Source organism: Embiotoca jacksoni, unplaced genomic scaffold, assembly GCF_022577435.1.
Source record: "Embiotoca jacksoni isolate LCO1_2020_lvr unplaced genomic scaffold, fEmbJac1.0.p SCAF_7, whole genome shotgun sequence".
NCBI lineage: Eukaryota > Metazoa > Chordata > Actinopteri > Embiotocidae > Embiotoca > Embiotoca jacksoni.
The window spans coordinates 1664484-1683623 of NW_027185425.1; the positions used below are offsets into that span (position 1 = coordinate 1664484).

General features: G+C 41.7%; 1 protein-coding gene across 14 annotated transcripts in view; it reads left to right on the plus strand.

Moving 5' to 3' along the window:
* Positions 1-19140, plus strand: part of pleca (plectin a) — a 94532-nt gene that overhangs the window by 49604 nt on the left and 25788 nt on the right. For 5 of the 14 annotated variants that reach the window (XM_069176254.1, XM_069176255.1, XM_069176263.1 and 2 more), the window contains 6 exons: positions 9226-9287; positions 12969-13058; positions 13580-13615; positions 15131-15208; positions 15442-15534; positions 18597-18763. In XM_069176254.1, coding sequence (XP_069032355.1) covers positions 9226-9287; positions 12969-13058; positions 13580-13615; positions 15131-15208; positions 15442-15534; positions 18597-18763 — 526 coding nt within the window. Of the gene's footprint in view, positions 1-2570; positions 2750-6239; positions 7029-9225; positions 9288-12968; positions 13059-13579; positions 13616-13710; positions 13792-15130; positions 15209-15441; positions 15535-18596; positions 18764-19140 lie in introns of those variants that run through there. The other 9 variants (XM_069176259.1, XM_069176262.1, XM_069176256.1 and 6 more) reach the window with 7 other exon arrangements.

Consider the following 19140-nt stretch of genomic DNA (forward strand, 5'->3'; position numbering starts at 1 on the left):
CGTAAAACTAGGCCGTGCATTATCTCTAACCTTCGGTCAATAATCCACCTGATTTGCATTTGAGGAGATCTGCTTTCAGTTCTCTGTTTGCCGCAGTGCAGACATTAAGGCCACACCGTGTACATCAGCAATGGTGGCGTTCCTTCCTCCCAGCACCTGTCTGCACTTTCCTGACTTATCTATAACAACAAGGAGAAGATGTTGCGATTGATTTTCAGGCTGTGCGGTCGTTGTTTGCTATGACCGGTTCAGTACAAATCAAACACCTCGTTATTAAGGACACGACTTGTCCACTTGTGTAAAATGAACTGCAGCAACAAGGTGCCTTTGAGACAGTGGGAGGGTGAAAGTAGGTAAAAGGGACTTTACCCAGAGCCAGGTTTAAAAAAAGCTCCGCACATGGCGGCCGGCTAATGGTAGTAAACTCAACACGGAGGACGGTGGACTGTGTATCCTGGATACGGTCATAACAAATGCTCACGCTGATCCTCAAGACCTTTAAGGGATCTGAGGGCTGTTTGGTGCAGATAATTAAGAAGGGATTGTTTTTTTTTTCAAGTGAATGCGTTCCCATAAATTCTAAACTTTCATTTAACACACTTTGATGCTGTTGTTTTTCACTGTTCTGTTACCTCGAGACTTCCGCTAATGGACTTTGTGTAAAGATCTCCAGAGAGTCTAAAGATTACAAAGCCCCCCTTTTGATCCACAACATCGGGTTTAATGCAGAATATGTCTAATCTATTGAGGAAACCACACCCAAATGTGCACCAGCATTGAAGGAGGACCCAGCAGACGGGCGTCTGTGTCTGCTAGACCACATGCCACAGACTCGAGTCGGGTTCCGATTTCTGGCTCTCGGTGTGCAGCTGTGACTCACTTTCCTGCCTGCTTTCACTGTGGCAGTAATAACAGGCTGGGGAGGGAGGGAGGGAGGGTGAGGGGGGGAACAGAAAAGTGAAAAAAACTCAGTCATTGAAGGAAACAATGCACAACCAGTGCAACATAAAGCACATTGGTGGGGTAAACCAGTGTGCTTTATGTTGTGGTGTCTCCTTGACACGCTTTGTGGAAGAAGTCTCGATCACGCCTTTGAGCTGATTTGGCAACGGTTCCCGCTAAAATGTCGAACCACCGACGCAAGTTTGAATTACTTTAATGTTAAAGACGTGCGTGCAGCTTCAGGAGACGCTTTCCTCTCGTGTTTTTCATGACGTTGTTTTTACTGACGTTGTAAAGTGCAGTTCTTTTGTCTTTTTCGTCTTGAAAACTGGCTTTGTGTTCGCCGTGGCAACATCTGAATATTGTTTAATAGCGCCAGATGCACGTACTATTTCTCACTCCTACTTTGGATATGGCTGTCCGGAGGGGCACGCCTGATCACATCCACAATGACTTTAAAACCACATCAAATAGGCCAGTGCTTTGTTCAATGAAATTTGTTATGAAATAATTTGTGACAAATAGTTCAAGTCAAGTCAATTTTATTTATGTAGTGCCAAAATCACAACAGGTTATTTCATGGCACTTAAGACAGTAAAGTCACTTTATAACATTATACAGAGGAACCCAACAATTCCAAAAACTCCCCATTAACAGGAAGAGACCCAGAGCCATCTGCCTCGAACCGGCAGGCGGACATGTAATGTGGTATAAAAAGGTCTTCAAATTTAGCTCGTTTTGAATAGAAATGTTCATATAATTATGAATTTAAGTACTGACGGGCTCTACTATTTTATTGCTTAAAGTGCAATCCTCGATTGTACTTTAGAAACTGCTCCCCCTCAATAAATCTAGCTGCAGCGCCATGAAAAGTATCTGCTATTAGAATTAATGCTTGCTCGTTTTTGACAAATATTTCTGAAAGTTGCGAAAAGAACGAGGGGGAAAAAAAAACAACAAGACTTCCCTTGTCAGAAAATATTTATGACCCACAGCTGCTGTGGATGTGGAGGGAAAGTGATGATTTATCACCGGTGGGGAAATGTACGCGCTGTCAAAGTTGCACTGCCCTTAAATTAAGAGACAAAAGAGAGGAGCGTCTCATTGGCTGCAACTATTACATATCAACTGCGTCTTCCCAGAAGTTATTCTAGTTTCTGCTTTGCATTAGGAGCCCTGGAGCGGTTTATGTAATCTCGGGGAGAGCTACACATATCACACACGCTAAAATAGGTGCCGTAGCGTGTAGTCCTCCCGTCAGCATACACAAGGCTCCGGCGCGTATATTTCGGGCATGTCCCTCCCAGACGCGCTCCAAAGGCACAAATCGTTATTATTTTTTTCGCGTGACGCACGAGGGGGACAGCAGAGGAAGATGTAGCCGCCGAGTACTCTCCACTTCATTTCACTAAACAAAACAAAAGTGGGCTGGACTTGTGACAAAGTCTGTGCAATCTGACACGACCCTGTTTTTTTTTTTTTTTTTTCCCTTTCTCCTCCATGCTGCTCTCGTTATAGAGGAGAGGGGGGGGGGAGTTTTTCGGTGCTTCGTACCACACACACGAGATATACGCGAGTGAGGGGGGCGTTTTCGGGGAAGTCCAGCGCGCCCTGCGGTTTTTTTTTTTACGCGCGGCACAAACACGAACCGGGATGGCCGGAGTGGAGGATACAATGCAGGCTCCGTCTGTGCCGTCCTGGTGCAGCGGGCTGGACTGGGAACATCTATACCGACGAACTAATTACATCCATGAAATGAGCTGCGGAGAAGTGGGCTCTCATCTGTACAGCCGAATGTGCTGCGCAGGTAGGTCCGATCGCGCCGCCGCTCTCCATCTCTCGGTGTTGGTAATAGGAGGAGAGTCTGGTTGGGAGGGGCTGATGGGGTCGTGATTGGGATGATGTTTAACCATGTCGGTGCCTCCACCCACAATTACAACAAGCCCTGAGGGTCAGAACAGTGAGCGTCCAGGGCCATTGGCAAAACTTAAAACTTGTATTATTATGTTAACTTCTAATGCACTTTTGTAGAAGTCATAACAAAGGCAACATTGCTTCTGAGCGATGTCAGTGACGGTCTCCTTTCCACCTGGGCAATCCTGACGATTACCAACATGATTAACTTTGATTATCATTTAAGTATTTTTGAAAACGTCAATATCTGCCTCCATCTTCTGAAATGTTGATTGAAACCATTTCAGATGTCTGTTTTGCCTCCAGGAACGTGTAGTAAACATTTTCATTATTTAATGACTTTTAATAAAAAAAATTATTTATTGACAGAATAAATAATAATTGGCAAATTAGTCAATAATGCAGTGCTACTGTAATGGCAACTTTATTTACTACAAACAGAGGTCTGAAGTGTAAACAAAGTTGGTTTATGGGTTTATGGGTTTATGGTCTTTTAAATCGTGTTCCTCTGTTACTGGAGCCTCCTTCCTCCTGATGTGATCATTGGTGTTAACATTTGTATAGACTAGTGATACACTAAAAGTAAACAGTCGCTTTGTGAGGCTGAATGTAAACTTCATTTCGTGTTTGTTTACTTTCTTATAATGCCCCCTGAATGTGTGATCAAAATCTGTCTGTAATGTCTCTATTAGATATTTTAATGGTCTTTGACATTTTCCGTTCTGTGCAGAAATCCCTTTTTTCCTTTTAAACTTTAGAGTTCTCCAGAGGTGTTTTATCCAAAACAGTGCGCCGATGGACCCTGAGCTTCTGTGTGTTTTGCCTGTGTGGTCACAGCAACCATTTACACAAATCATTTGTCCCGTATTTCAAAGTGACATATGTCAACACGGCAAGGCCCCAAGTGAACCTTTCTCAACAGTAATCTCAACTCTCATTCGGGACTCGGCACAAAGGAGGTTGTCAGCTACGAGTTTGATATTAAAATGGATTATATGAGAGTGTGACATATTCAGACGCCTGCCATGTTTTGTGTCCACCACAAGAGGGAGACAAACAGTATTGAGCAAATGAGCTTATCTTTTTAATTGGCCTCGGCTGTTCTGAGGATCATAAATCCAGCAATTACCCGGTTCTCATATTTCCATAGCTGCAAGAATGTAAGCACTATGCGTGGCCAAGTACATGTGTTTTTGTACACAAAGTGTCTGAAAACATGACTTTTACTGCAAAAGTGACCTGGAGTCATGAAGCCTTTATAATTATGGTGAGGAAACATGATGCGGGCAACTTAAAATACAACTTTAAAGGACCCTGGAAATGCCTCTTTGTTGCTTTTCAGGTTCATTCAGTTTATTGTCCATCTGCATCTCCCCACTTGAGTTTGTTTTGAAAAGGAATAAATTCCATTCAGTCATAATAACAGACGGAGCTTCTTGTCTTCTTCTGTGACCGTGCATGTTGTCGTGCCCTCTTCGTTGCCAGCCCCCTCGCTTGGATCTGCCCCACGATGCCGCCTGGCTTCCATTCCTCCAAACAGTCATCCCATCAAACCCCTCCATCGTAAACCCCATCCGGACCTGCGAACCAGATGATCCACGGTGTTGATTAACATTCCTGTCGTCTTGATACCGCATGCTGACACTCGCACAGATAAGCAGGCAGACTTTTTTTTTCGGGCCGGGCGGGGTCGTTGCGGAGTCGGGGAAATGAAAAATATCCACGCAGTCCTGCACTGTGTGTACCGAGCCGCCTGATGGGGACCGAAAGGAACGTCACAGAATTAGATCAGAAAAAAGTGCTTATCCCTCTTCAGTACTTTTTAATCAGTATACCAAATTGGGTTTTAGAATAATAAATCAGAAGTAGTCTCACTGCAGTGTTTGATAACATCGAGACATCCTAAACCAAAATAAGGATTGTGCATCTGATCTCTGCACAACACTAAAAGTTTTGCAGTGGATCGGGTCACACCAGACTACCTCAAAGGGAAGCAACTGCACAAATTAGGTTTTAGAGATACTCAAAAAAAAAAAAATCAGTGAGGGATTTTTCTCCTTAGCAAAGTTTTAATATCTCAAAGTCTTTGCTGTTATTTATTGTTGTGTTCAGCATGCACAGCTTACAGGGTCGGTTCAAGGTATAGTGAAGTAGTCTCAGCAGCTTTCATTTCTCAGGTCCCAACAAGCTGCCTCTCTCTGCAGGTATTCCAACAATTTCTCTTCCTCAGTATTATGTCAGCAACTGTGCGGGAAACTGATGTTCCTAAGGGTGAAAGGTGCTGCAGATATTTAGGTGCGATGGGACATGTATGTGGTAGTGTGGAGGTGCTAGTTTAGAGCACCTTGAAGTCCAACAAAAACAAAAGCAGGACTCCGTTTTGGTCGAAGCACTGTGTTTTATCAGAGCTGATGCGTGCACGCGATCTTTGGCAGAAGCTTCTTTGAAAGAGTATTTGCATGAAAAGATGCAAACGAGCCTCCTCTCCTCACGCACGCAGAGACACAGAAACTGCTTTGTTTCTTGGGTAATTTTCTGCAGCAGCTTGGTTCCTCTCTGCTGCTTTGCTTTTTTTTTGTTTTTTTTTATGTGGTATTGAAATAGTCCAGAACAAATGTTTCAAATCAAACTAAAGGTCTTGCAGGTTGTTCTTATTAGAGACACTTAAATGCATCTATTTTTTCTGCTGCTGGATTCTCTCCTGCAGACATCCCACATCCAAACGAAGCCCTCCGCGCCAGCTTCTCTTTGATTGTGTCCCGATGGCAGAGGAGCGTTTCGCGCTCGATGTTTTCTCGCCATTTCAAGAAAATGGCCGAGGACGTGGTTTCTGCTGGCCTCGTCTGTGTGTTGAGGAAACAGGCTGTTCATTGAGGCTCTGTGGCGGCGCGTCTCGTCAATCTGCCTCCGACCACACACGGCTGACGGAGAGCTTGAGCACGCGGGGTTCATTCGGGGTTAGTTCGCCTCAGTGGTCCGTTTCCATACAATTTGGTCCAAATTAGAGAAATCCCTCCCTCCCCCCAAATCGACCCCCTTTCTGGATCAGAGATCTGTGCGGTCTTTGTGAAAATTCCACTTTGTGCAGTTGTTAATTAGACACTGTGGATGGTCAGGCAGAAGAGTTCTTAAACCGCTCTGTTCTTCCCTGGATGACCTGCTTTGTTCAATGTTTTTTAGTACATCAGTGCTCAGATTGTCCTTGGACCTTTCTCCCAAGATAATCTCGTTTTTGACATGATTCATTTGTGCTTTTATAATAGTGACTCAAAGAGAGTGGTGCTGGCGTTAAGAAGAATAAATGATCGATTACAAATTATCGCCAATAATACGATTTTTATTACCATTTAGCTACCTTTGGGTTTGTTTGTTTTAAGTGAAAAGGATCATGTGCGTTAGGTTGTCAACATGCTGTTTGTATTAAAATTGTTGTTCTTCGAAAGCCCTATTTTTTTTTACAAAAAGTAAAGGCAGTGAAAAGTTCACTGTGATCGATTGCCCATATAAAGAGAGTTTCAGGCCTGAATTATATAGCTGTGAAATGAAGTCGAACCTGTGGCAGCCTTCAGACAATGTTTACCACCCATGTGAATGTAAGTATGTAATTTAGTTAAGAAAATGCAATTGCATAATAAACATATAGACATGGTCTAGGGGGTTTTTGGTTGAGGTGTGCCTCGGTGGGCGGAGTCTAAGTGCAGATAACAAGGCTGAGGCAGGAAGAGAATCTTCACCCATCTCTCTCTCTCTCTCTACAGACCTCTCTGTGGTGAGTGGCAGCTTCTGACATTGTAGCCCGCAGGCAGGCATTTTGCAAGAGCTGGTGAAAAGAAAAGAAAAAAAAAAAAAAAGTTGCATTGAATGTCAAGAGACAGCAAATGGAGAAAGGGAGGAAAAAAGTTCAGTAGCTGAATGAGTGGCTCGGACACTCCCACTTCAGGACAGGATCCCTCAGTGTTGAAGCAGCAGGCAATAAGAAGAAAGTGGAAGTAGACAACATCATCTCTCCTCGTGCAGCGGCTTCTATTTTGGTTTTGAGTACTGATTTGAGATCAGCATGGCGATGCAGCAGAAATTCGGAAACTACTCCTCCGACAGTGTGGGTAGTGATGGGGTCTTCATACAGGACTCCTACTACCAGGGGGTGCTCAAGGCCACGGAGTGCAGGAAAGGTAGAGTTTGACATAATGCTTACTTACATTTTTTTTTAATTTTTTTTTTTTACTGCAGTTGTATTCTTTGATTTGTACGAGTTGAGTTTGTGTTTCAGTTCTTGAATGACTGCTCTGACTCTTGTCTGAATTTACTCAGGACCTTCAGTGGTCTTCTGCCCCCCTTTAATGAAACGGGCCACACCCCTTTATGTGTCACGTCTTTTCCGCTTTTTATTGGTCAAAAGCACCGACACCCCAAATAGATCACTAAGACGAAATCTGTTTTGCTCTGTACATGAAATTCTGATTGGAATTTTTTGATAAAAATACAGATTAAAAACTCTCCATTTAAAAACTAAAATTTGTGATTAAAATCCAACATCGCATTGAATTTTTTTTGGGGGGGGGCTTGAAGTGTCAAAATGATTTGGCCTCACCACTGCATTAAAAGCACAGGAGACCTGATGTCTCACACCTCGTCTCTGACCCGGGATGAAAGGAAACATCCGAGCCAAGTCTGTTGCTTCGGGCTACAAAAGTCAGCCGTGCAGGCACATTATTTGTCTGAGGGATCAAGTAAAGTTTGCTTTTCTCTGTTATGTATTTCACTGGTTTGGGTTTTGGAATGTTAAGTGCAGCTTTCAGCCTCCGTCTGACCTGATTCCTCACATCGTAGTTAATGGTATACTGAAACAGCAGTGTGCTGAGCAGCTGCCTGGAGACTTGACATGTTATTGCTTATTTACTTTCTGACAAAAAAAAAAAAAAAAATGTATGACACTTATCCAACATGCGTGCGTGACGTTCGGGCATTCGTGATGAAGTGCAGTATCAGAATGAATTGTTCTGCTTTTTTGCGGTTTATTTCACTTCTCTGTTCAGACACCGGAGCGGTCGTGAGCGTCGCTGTGAGTCATCGACAGGATGCCACCCTTGAAATAGGCGTTGTCGTCGTCGTCGTCGTCTTTGGTTCCTCTGTTCCCTCTCCATCTGATCACTTCTCTTACGCGAGCTTTGATCTCAAGAGCAGATCCACATAATACGATCAACTTCCTCTGATTACAGACAAACAATGGCTTTCACTGTCTCGTCACGTCGACCCTGATCACGGCTCACTGTTTGTAAAACACCCTGATCGCCGTGGCGAAGAGGTGAAAGCGCTCGTTTGGTGGTTATATCTACATAGGTTTGATAAGATTTAGAGGGAACTTTTTAGTATGTACAGTACCTGCTGGTATGTGACGGTGTGTTGGGAATAATCAGATTGTGAAATCTAAACAAAAAGCAATACATCTTGCAAGTTTAAACACTAATCTGAAGGGTGTCAGAGGTCATTCGCTTGTGTTCCTCTTGGACACCTTTCATTTTCTTTTGATTAATACCATCATCTCCATTTATGGGTCATCTGCAGCATCTTCTGTTGTATATTGTCCCTGCTGAAATCCATTGTTCAACGCTTTGTGTGGTGTCTCTGGGGCAACACAAATATTTATCAGACTATCTGTAACTTGTGAAACCATTTTTTTTAAATGTTTCCCTTCGGGGTTTCATAAGATCTGAGGCCATAACTGTGGCTCCATAAATATAAACTCTGTAATTCGACCGTGTTGTAAAGCAGTGGTTCCCAACCCCACGGGGGTCAGGACTCAGAGGGTTGTGGGATGACAGACGATGGGAAAACAGGAAAAATGTACTTTATCATTTCTGTAACACAATGTTTTTCTCATAAATCAGCAGATAAATGCACTATTTCAGGCCTCTATAAATGATCACAACAAACCATGTGAAAGAAAAAGTTTCCCATTGGTTCGTTGTTCACAACAGGTGACAGTGGGAAATGAGTAGTTTTTGCTGCAGTCTAAAAATGTGGAAATCATTGCTCTTAAGTTCACCAACTTTGTACGTATTTATTTCCCATGTCGGATTATAATTGCATGATTAAATAAGAAAATAAACTTTTGATTAAAAAGGATGAAACCCTTCCAGCCATTGTTTGCCTTTTTTTCAAGCAAGCCTTGTTTATGTTTCTTTGCGCTGGCTTTCATAACATGCAGAAATGAATGAAAACTAAAGGTTTGCCGGAAGGTTTAGACATTAATGAAACGATATGTTTGGGGAAAAAGCTGATTCGTATTTGTTGTTGACAAGGTGAAACGTGCAAAAACTCGTAGACACATCATTAAATTCTGTTGCTATTTGTTTTGTCTTCCCTCAGATGAACGGGACCGAGTCCAGAAAAAGACCTTCACAAAATGGGTCAACAAACACCTGATGAAGGTAAGATCCCACTTCAACAGCTCTCACTAATGGAAATAGTTCATTTTCATAACAAATTTACATTCAAGTGGACCAGAAAACTCAGACAAGGTAATAAAATGTTAACTTCATCTCATTTGGAGCGCATAACTCCAAACAGGAACCATTGATTGTAAGCAGAAGGACTCCAGCTGTCTTGAAACAAACCTTAAAGCTTGTTGTGTTCACGTCGAATTCTCGCAGTTGCTTTCGTATCCCATGCGGTTACAATAGCTCCAATTACATCAAACTGTTTTCTTTAGAAGAAACTGAGCTGTTTGATCTGAGTCTCGCTGCCAGACAAAATGAGCTGAACCAGCCACGGATTACCAGCAAAGAGAACACGGAGTGAAATCAGATTCTGATTCACCCACACGTTCTCTTTTAGAGACCGAGGCGCCTTTTGGAAAAGCTGAAAAACATTATACCAATCCTCTTTGAACAATAAAGTCCACCCGTGCTATTCATATTAACCGAATGAGTCACGACCACCTGGCCTCACTTTAGCTGGAACTCAGGAACAGCAGCATCGTGGGCCGGGCCCGCGCAGGTTCCACATCTGGGATCCAGGCTGTGCGGGCGGCTCCTCGGGGTTCTGCAGGGGAACAAGAACTCTCTTATCGAATGTTGGGCCACCGGTGTTAAATATGTTCGCAGCCACGGTACGATGAAACAGAACTTGTGAAGTGTTGTGTCCCACGACCCTTAAAACGAAAACACCTCCTGCGTGTGAAATACAGTTGAAGTCAGCTGCAGAATAAAGAGCTGCAGCTACTGTAATAATTGTTCTCAGTGTCTGTCGATTTGTGCTGAAATGATTAGTTATTTCAGAGAAATTGTCAAGACTGAACAATTTAGTGAAATGATTGATAATTTAAGTGATTTATCAGCCAAAAAAAAAAAAAAAAAACATTCTCTGGTTGCAGCTTCTCAAATGGGAAGATTTTCCACAAACGTTTATTTCAATAATCATCATAAATTAAATATCTTTGGGTTTTGTACCGATGATCAGACAAAATTTGAAATATGAAGATGTCACCTTCAGCTCTGGGAACCTGTGATTTGTAATCAATAAATCCACAAAATAGAAAGAAAGATCAATCAACTACAGAAAAGCAGTAATAATTCTTAAGTCCCACACTCGATCAGTTTCTGTAGTTTGTTTCTTTGTCAATTCATCTTTTTTCAGCCAGTTACTGCATCATTTAGTCAATGACATGTAACAATAAGAAAAATACAAAATAAATAAATCTAATGTTAGAATTTTGAACATTTAATGAGCAAGTGTTTGATGATTTAATGTAATAACTGGAAATATGCTGACTCATCCAGCACATCAGTGGTAGAGATCTTTGTTTTCTGCTGTTTATTTTCATTATTGAGTACTTTGACAATCACTTTCTTGATTAATCGATTAATTTAATTTGTAATGACAAAAATGTCCTTCACAGTTTCCGACTGTGCTGCTTTTAATTTGCTCGTTTATCCCGACAGTACAACGTGTTCAAAGATATAATTTGCTCATAGACGACAAAGAAAGGTGATTCTTCCAGTTTATGAACTATTATTGTGTCACTCATAAGTGGAGCAGAGGAAAGTTTCTTAAAAGTACAAGGTATGTTTTACATTGACAACAGAAATGGAGAAAACATATTTTTTGGGAGCAAACATCCAAATACATATACTGCGTATAAGGACAGATTTCATATAAGAGTAGGATGGTTAAATTATGTAAAAAAACGCGGCGCTCTGTCCGAGATGACTCTCAGGCTTTTGTTTGTGAATCCCTCCGATTTTCGGTCCGAAAGACTCGAGGCGGTCGGCGTCGGACGGATCCCACGAACGGAGTCATGGGATTCAACTGCGAGGCTCAGTTGTCGTGATCAGCTGTCTCACAGAGAGCCGTCTACTGTAGCGCGTCTTCCAGCTCACTGTGGACTGAAGAGAATGAAAACCAGGCGTCATTCTGTGTTTTACTGAAGCTCTTTTATCTCATTTGATCCCGCTGTAATCAAGACAAAACCGTGAAACACAGAAAAACACATTTTTACTATTTTTTTTTTTTTTTTTTTTTTACTTTAAAAGGTCAAATTTAAATGCTTAAAAAAAAACCAAAAAACAGATGAAAACGACAAACTGTCTTTGTCTAATGTCTTTGCTGTCCAACCAGCAGCTGTGTGCTCGTCTTCTACTTCACTGTTCCCTCACGAGTCCCTGCAGTTTTATATCCTCTCACCTCAAACTGTTTCTTCTTTCCATCCTTCATCCTGTCCTCCCACCCTTTCCCATCAGCACTGGAAGGCAGAGGTAGGTGCTGTCTGTGAGCAGAGTGCTGAGTGGACACGTACTTCCATTATTCCTGCCTGCATGTCTGTGTCGCCCTCCCTTACCCTCTATATTTTACCTGGTAACCTCCCACCACCCACCCCCCCCACCCCCCATTCATTTTAAGTCTCTGTAGTCTTTTCTAACCACCGCGAGCAACTTTTTCTGCTTTACAGCTTGTCTTTACATGTTCTGTGGCCGCAAGGGATTAAAAGGATAATTACAAATAGCGGTGGGAACGCACGGTTTAGACGTAGTTTCAGGAGAGGCGGTCTAAAGAGATACAAGTCTCTGAGGAATATTGATTTTTTTATTTTTTTTTAAACTTTCTTTTTAGGTCTTTACTTGTAGGTTTGGATCTTGTTCTTTTTTTTTTTTTTTTATATATAATATTTGTGACCTTAACAACTTCCCGGTGAAATTGTAGGACATCGTATTATCACCAAGAGGATGATAACACAAAAAAATGTGCTAACGAATCCCAGGTTTCACAAATTTTCTGAAATAAGCAGACCAACTTCATGGTACAACTTTGACCTTTGACTTTAGCCCACTACAAGCCTCTACTTAAACATAAATAATCTAGTTGCCTGCATTTGTCACCTGATTTTATAAACCTCTGTTTAATGCTCAATAACGTATTATATAAACCCCACTGACCTACGGTTCATTGCTTAAATGGAATACACATTGTTTTGGGAAAAAAAAAATAAAAATAAACATTTCATTGTCATGATGCTCTCGGTACAACAAAAGTAGAAGGACTTTATTAATTGTAAAACAACAGTAGCACCTATGAACTTCAAATTTCACACATTTGTAGCTTATAAGAAGGAAATCATTTTTAGAGCTGCATATTTTATGATACAAACTTTAGTTTTCGTTAATTAGTAACTTGTTTCACGTATAAAGGAATTATAGACGCCGCAGAAGGGGGTTAAACTGGGTTTTTGTCGACATCCCATCATCTAACGCTCACTTGTGGTCCTTGCCGTTGTTAACCTGATGTGTCATACGATATCATACCCACCTGATAACGGCCAAATCTATGAAAATAAGATGTTTAATTAAAGAAAATAAAGCAATAAATTGCTGTAGAAGGTAACTTCTGTCCCTCGCTGTCGTGTTTTTACTTTCTTTTAAGTTCCCTTCCTTTTTTTTTAAGGTGAGATTAAGTTATTGAATTAAATGAATCTGTGCCTAGCGTGTATGTTTGTGATTCAGCTCTGATTCCGACATGATGAGATACTCAATAAATCAGTGACATCTCTGTATGGATCAATCATTTATCACTGAAAAAATAAATAAAAACTGGTCTCCCCTCTCTTTTCTCCGCAGGCCCAGCGGCACATCACCGACCTGTACGAGGACCTCCGAGATGGACACAACCTCATCTCCCTGCTGGAGGTGCTCTCCGGAGAGACACTGGTGAGCTTTTGGTGACCTTTGACCCTCGGATACGAGGACATCCGCTTCTGCTGTCACCCCCTCCCCCTTGTCCTCTCCAGACCTCTCTTCTCGTCCTCCTGCTCTCCTGACCTACTGAGTTTCATTTGCCGTCATATTTGTTCTCCTGTCCGGTCGACTCATCGTTACTTCAGCTGCTCTAAATGTTTATCTCAGTCGAAAAAGTTTTCTTGTCTTTCACTTCTGCATGTGTTGACTTTAATTCTTTAAAATCTTTTGGACATTTCAGTACATGCTGAGGCTATGCGCACTCTTTTACTTTACTTACCTCAGCACTGGTCTTTTGGGAACACACCTGGTGGTGATGTAGCCTTAAAACACTAATTTCATTCTTTGCTTCCATCTTGTAACCTTTCTGCACTGACTTGTTTGACCCCTGGTTTTTCCTTTTCTCTAATTCCTGTTTGCTGACCTTTGCCCTGACCTTTCCCCCCCCCCCTCTGCCTCTGCCTTCCTCTCTTGCGATGCTCTTGCTGTGGTAGCCGAGGGAACGTGACCTTGTGAGGAACGTGCGGTTGGTGAGTGGCGCCTGGACTGTGACTGGCTGCCTCCTCAGGCGTGGCATGTGTCACCACCCCAGGTGGCTGCTGGGTAGTGCATGATGGCAGTCACACTCCCTGTATATGGTCCCTCTTTGTGTCAGCATCGTCCTCTTTCATTTAATCAGTGAGCCAGCGGGGTCAGGAGATGAGAGGTAGTCGTTTTAATTTGAATACTTTTTTTAGCTGTTTGTTTTGAAGACAGTTTATGGTTGTGTTTTTCCACAATTAACGTCACATCAATTGTAAATGACATCTGTAATTTTTAAAAGAAGAAAATAACGAAGTAAAAATATATAATATGCCTTCGTCCTGAATGTAGATGTTTGTTTTTGTCTTGTTAAAGGATCATACCGTACATTTAAGGAAGCTTGTACATCCCAGATTTCAATTTGGGATGAAAAACAAAACTTTTTTTTCTTTATTTTTTTTCTATATTGTTCTATATTCACATGTTCTTTTCTCAAATCTTTCTTAAGGGTTGGATTTTCAAACATTTTTTTTTTCAGCGGGTTATGCTTGAATGCACCATCAATATTCCCTTTGTGCACCTGCACAATGACGATGTAATTTTGAGTTAGAAAAAAAGTAAACATGTCAAAGACATAGTTTGTCCCTGAAAGATGATTTTCTATATGATACTGAATCACAAACAATTCCAGCATGGAGAGTATGGGATTCTATCTTTGGTTATTTATCTGTTAACAGCGTGCATAATTCATAGTAAATAGTGTGAACATGTTAATTTATCAGTATGGTCCTTTAAATATTTCTAAATGGAGTTAAAGGGGGCAAACAGCAGTTGCAAGTTATTGGGTTTCCTCACCGTTTTGAAAGCTAAGGGCCAAAGTTTCATCACTGCAAGCTGAAATGAAACTAATTGAACGACAGAGCCTGAGACTGGCTGAACGCTTACAACATGGAGCACCGTGCATGTTACGGCCATCACTCCCGGGATCACCTGTGCAGGTTTAGAGGCTGGAGATCTGCTGGATGGGACTGCGCTGCCAGAAAATAAAAAAAAACAACTCAGTCGTCAGCTGACAAACGCACCGTATAAGATCTAACGGAAAGGTGGTGGGAGCTCTTGGAGAGAAAACGAGTTGTGATTGGTGGAATCGCTCGGAACGTTTATCATCCATCATCATGCTTTCACCTGCAGACATCTTGGCTGGATCTCGAATGCATCTCAGCGTCATGTTACGGTCAGATCTGGTGATGGTCTGGCCAAAACGCTTTTTATCATAACCACGCAGAATTTGAATCGCACTTCAAATTTGCTCTTTTTTATTTTTTATTTTCCGGACCATGACTATAAAGATATATAGTGTGTGTATATATATATATATATATAGTAATACAGTAGGGTAGATCTTTGTGTAACTGAACAATGACACACCTGTTCCTCAGTCATGGGGCGTCTCTGTTCTGTTGATCATTTAAACCCGGTGTGTTCGCTCCTCTTCATGTTCGGTGTCCTCCCGTCTCTTGCAGCCGCGGGAGAAAGGCCGAATGCGCTTCCACAAGCTGCAGAACGTGCAGATCGCTCTGGACTTTCTCAAACACAGACAGGTCAGGAAAACACAGCAATTCTAATGCACATTTATATTAAAGGAGTATTTTCATGTCTGTCTCTGTTCTGCTCTTTCTTGAGTTTTATTTTATTCTTTGTTTGATTTGAGGGAAAATGTTGTTTAAAGCCTGCTATATAGATTTATGTGTCCCATAAAGGAATTGCTCTGATTGTGTCTCAGAGTTTATTGTACAAATAAACTAACAAACTGTTTTTAATGTCACTCTTTCAGGTCAAACTGGTCAACATCAGGAATGATGACATTGCAGATGGGAATCCTAAGCTGACCCTGGGCCTGATATGGACAATCATCCTTCACTTCCAGGTAATATATTACACATTATGAAGCCTCGAGTTTGGATTTTGTCCGGCGCCATCTTGCCAGTTCGAAGCGGTTTGGAGTCGGTAGTGACCATATTTGGACGATCTGGGGGGGAGTGAGCGGTGGATCTGACTCGATCTGATTAGAAACCCGGCGATATTACGCCCCGCCCACCGATAGCCGTAACCCGACTGCACCACAGGCGTGTCAATCAAACAGAAATGCCCCCAAAAGCACATCTTTTTGAAGCTTTTTTTGTAATTAATGATGAGATTATTTCAGATGAACTGCCAGAAAACTAATAAGAAGGAGTGACTTTAGCTAACAAAACTGAGACAACTCCTGGACAAATTTTATTGACTGCTAATTTTATGAGAGAAGTTGAATTGTTGAGTTATCTTTGGAGCCAGAGGCTTTTTGGAGCCGACCTCTAGTGGCCCTCGTTGGTATTGCAGCTTAAGGCACTTCAGATTCTGGCTCATTTTTCAGGGCCGGAAACTACTTCCAACTTCTAAATACAGTCTACGGCTGGAAACAGCTGAATGACAATTCCTGAGTGGTGTTCATTTTAAACTGCAGATTGGCACTTCACTTCCAGAGATCAAATCCTTCCATTGTATGAGTGACATACATTTTATACAGTTTGCTTCCTTGACTCTGTAAGGGAAATCGGTTCGATGTTCAGAAATCAATTTAGCCTGATGTTGACAGAGCAGTTACAGTACAGTCGGGTCCAGCAGCCAATCACTTCCAAATGGGCTTCATTGGACATTTGGCAGCACTCATGCTCTTATACACAACTACCACTGTTCGTCCAATCCTTGAGTGCACGAAGACTAAACACTGAAAAACAAAGAAAAGCCTTTCATTCATTTTTAAAGAGTTCAGGGAATTTCAAAGGCTCTTCATATTTTTATTTTTTTTGGTGCCGTACAGCTCGAGAGGTTGGCTCTACGTCTCCAAACAGGGGCTCCTCATTTTGTAACATAAACAGTTTAAAATTGCTCTTACTTCCTGTGTCAGCACAAGCGGCAGCAGAGGAAAGCATTGGTCAGAGGGCAGATGTGCTCCTGATGAGGAAGAGGCACATTTGGATGGTTTTGGTGGATTCCTGGAAAAAGAGTGGGAGTATGTGAAGATTGTTTGATGCTATAATGTGTATGATGGTTATGTTGGGATCCTTTTCCTCGGCCCTCAGTGTGACTCAGTGATTCCCATGTAAAAAAAAAAAAACAGCTGGCAGTAGACGTGGGCTCGACAGACTCGGAGACTTTAAACTGCAGTGGAAACTACAGAAATGATCCCCGAATGTTTGTCCATAAAAATGGACTATTATGCTTGTTGTTTGAGTAATTAAACTAAAAACTTCCATGTGGATGCACTTAGTCATCCAGCAGCTAGTTTTTAATCCGAACAAATCTCTTTTGTTTCGCACATGCTAGTCATCACAAACAATGGTGAATTTCCTCCGAGCCCCCCCAGGTGCAGCTCACGGTTTACTATACTAATGTATTAGTACAAAATAAAGATCCTGCTTCGTGACAGAGAGCGACGACGATTAACAAAAACGTTTCTGCGAGGGCGGAGGTCCTGTTTCCATGCAGCTTCTGAGTCACTTTGTGCCCACGTCCACATTTGTATCATCGGGGTTTCCCTTCTGAAGGAAAAATAGCAGAAGAAAGAAATGCCTTCTTTTTTTCTTTCTCCACCCTTTCCTGTTTAAAAAAAAATAATCGAAAAGTCTGTTAGTGAAATGATTTTCTTCTGCAATGACTCATCAGCACACCCCAAAAAACGCTGGAAATAGTTAATGGTGGTTCTGAAGCAGCGTTTGTTCTAGTAGGAGACTGTGAAATTTATCAGCTCTGCAAATCACCAGTGACGACGATACAGAAGCTTTACTTCACTTCTGGATGCTTGCTTGTTTTTTTTTTTTGTTTTTTTTTATCTTTGAGCAGAAAACTAGGACTGATACCCAGAAACCAAATATACTTAATAGAAGTTGATGATATTTCTTTGGAGCAGATTGGTTCCCAGAGCAGGTGGACTTTTCTGCAGGGAAAAAAAAAAAAAAAAGGTTTTCAAAAGGTTTCCTTTGATTGTTACAACTTTGTAACATATGTGCGCAGTTTCTTTGAGACCTCCACCCATCTGGCACATCAAACTGACTGAAAATAAACACCAAGGACTGGACAAAGTACCATTTGTACATCTGATTAGAGATGTGGCACATGGATTAATGCAAATAGTCACCAACTGCAAAATGTAATAAAATTCCTGTCTGATGTTTCTGTGTCTACAGGTCTGAAATGTAACTTTAAAGAATGTCTGCATTGATTAAACATGCGCTTTATTTCTTAGTTTCTTTTCCTTCAGGAGGAATAAAAACCATGTTACTGTGGGAGTTTCAGTAGTGTGTTCTCGTGACTCATGGCAAAGCCTCGCAGCTCTCAGAAAAACGAGCCTGTGGTGGTTTTCTTTCACAGTCCAACAATTATTTACAGCCGCCGCAGTATTCATTGAAAAATCGGTTGTCTGGAGCGTATCTATCTAAATGTGCTGCCAGTGACTCGCTCTCATGAGTTCTGCTCCCGTAATCACAAAGCATTTGTGCTTCCCTCCAAATCAGGAACTTTAATGGATGTCATGTGCCCTTCAAGTAAAAGTGGTGTTTGCCATTTGAGGTTTTAAATGTGACTCATCTGAAGTCTGGAAGAAATCTGAGGGAAAACTGGAAAAAGTTTAGTTTTTTTTGTTTCTGCCTTTCAACTACCACTTTAATCATATTTGCTGTATCAAAGTAAAAGTCATATGCCTGTAATTTTACCATGAAAACTATTTATGGCAGTTTTATATACTCTTCTTTGTCTGTAAATTGATTAATTTTTTTAATTATGTAGAAAATGCTTTTTTTTTCTTCCAAGTCACCAACAATCGGAAGTTCAGTTCTCCCAGAAAAAAAATAGCTTCAAGAGCCTTTTGTGCAAGCATTGTTTAAAGGAATGAAATGGACCATGTGCTCGGTCTGTAACTTACATCGCTGACTGGTTTCTCTCCTCCTCCAGATCTCGGACATTCAGGTGAACGGTCAGTCGGACGACATGACGGCCAAAGAGAAGCTGCTGCTGTGGTCTCAGCGGATGGTGGAGGGATACCAGGGCCTGCGCTGCGACAACTTCACCACCAGCTGGAGGGATGGCAAGCTCTTCAACGCCATCATACACAAACACAGGTGAGACACGAAGGATTTTGATTATACAATAAACTCAAAAAGTCAGTGATGTTGGAAAAATCGACAATAGACACGGTGAGACGAAAAGATTATGCGAGGAAACATAACACTTGTTGCACAGAAGCATTTTTCAGACAACACAGGCACATTTTCTGGTTTGATAAACCTGCCTGGACTCGGGACCCTGTAAACACCGCAGGACATGAATTTCACACTCATTTCAAAGGTCGTCTCTGTGACCTTTTGTATATATTTCGTGTCGTGATGTCGTTTTTTGTAATTTATTGCAATATGTTCAGAGAGGAATGCCAAATTCATATTTGAGCTTTTCACGAAGTCACCAGACGTGTCGGGGCAAAATGTTGAGCAGTTATTGT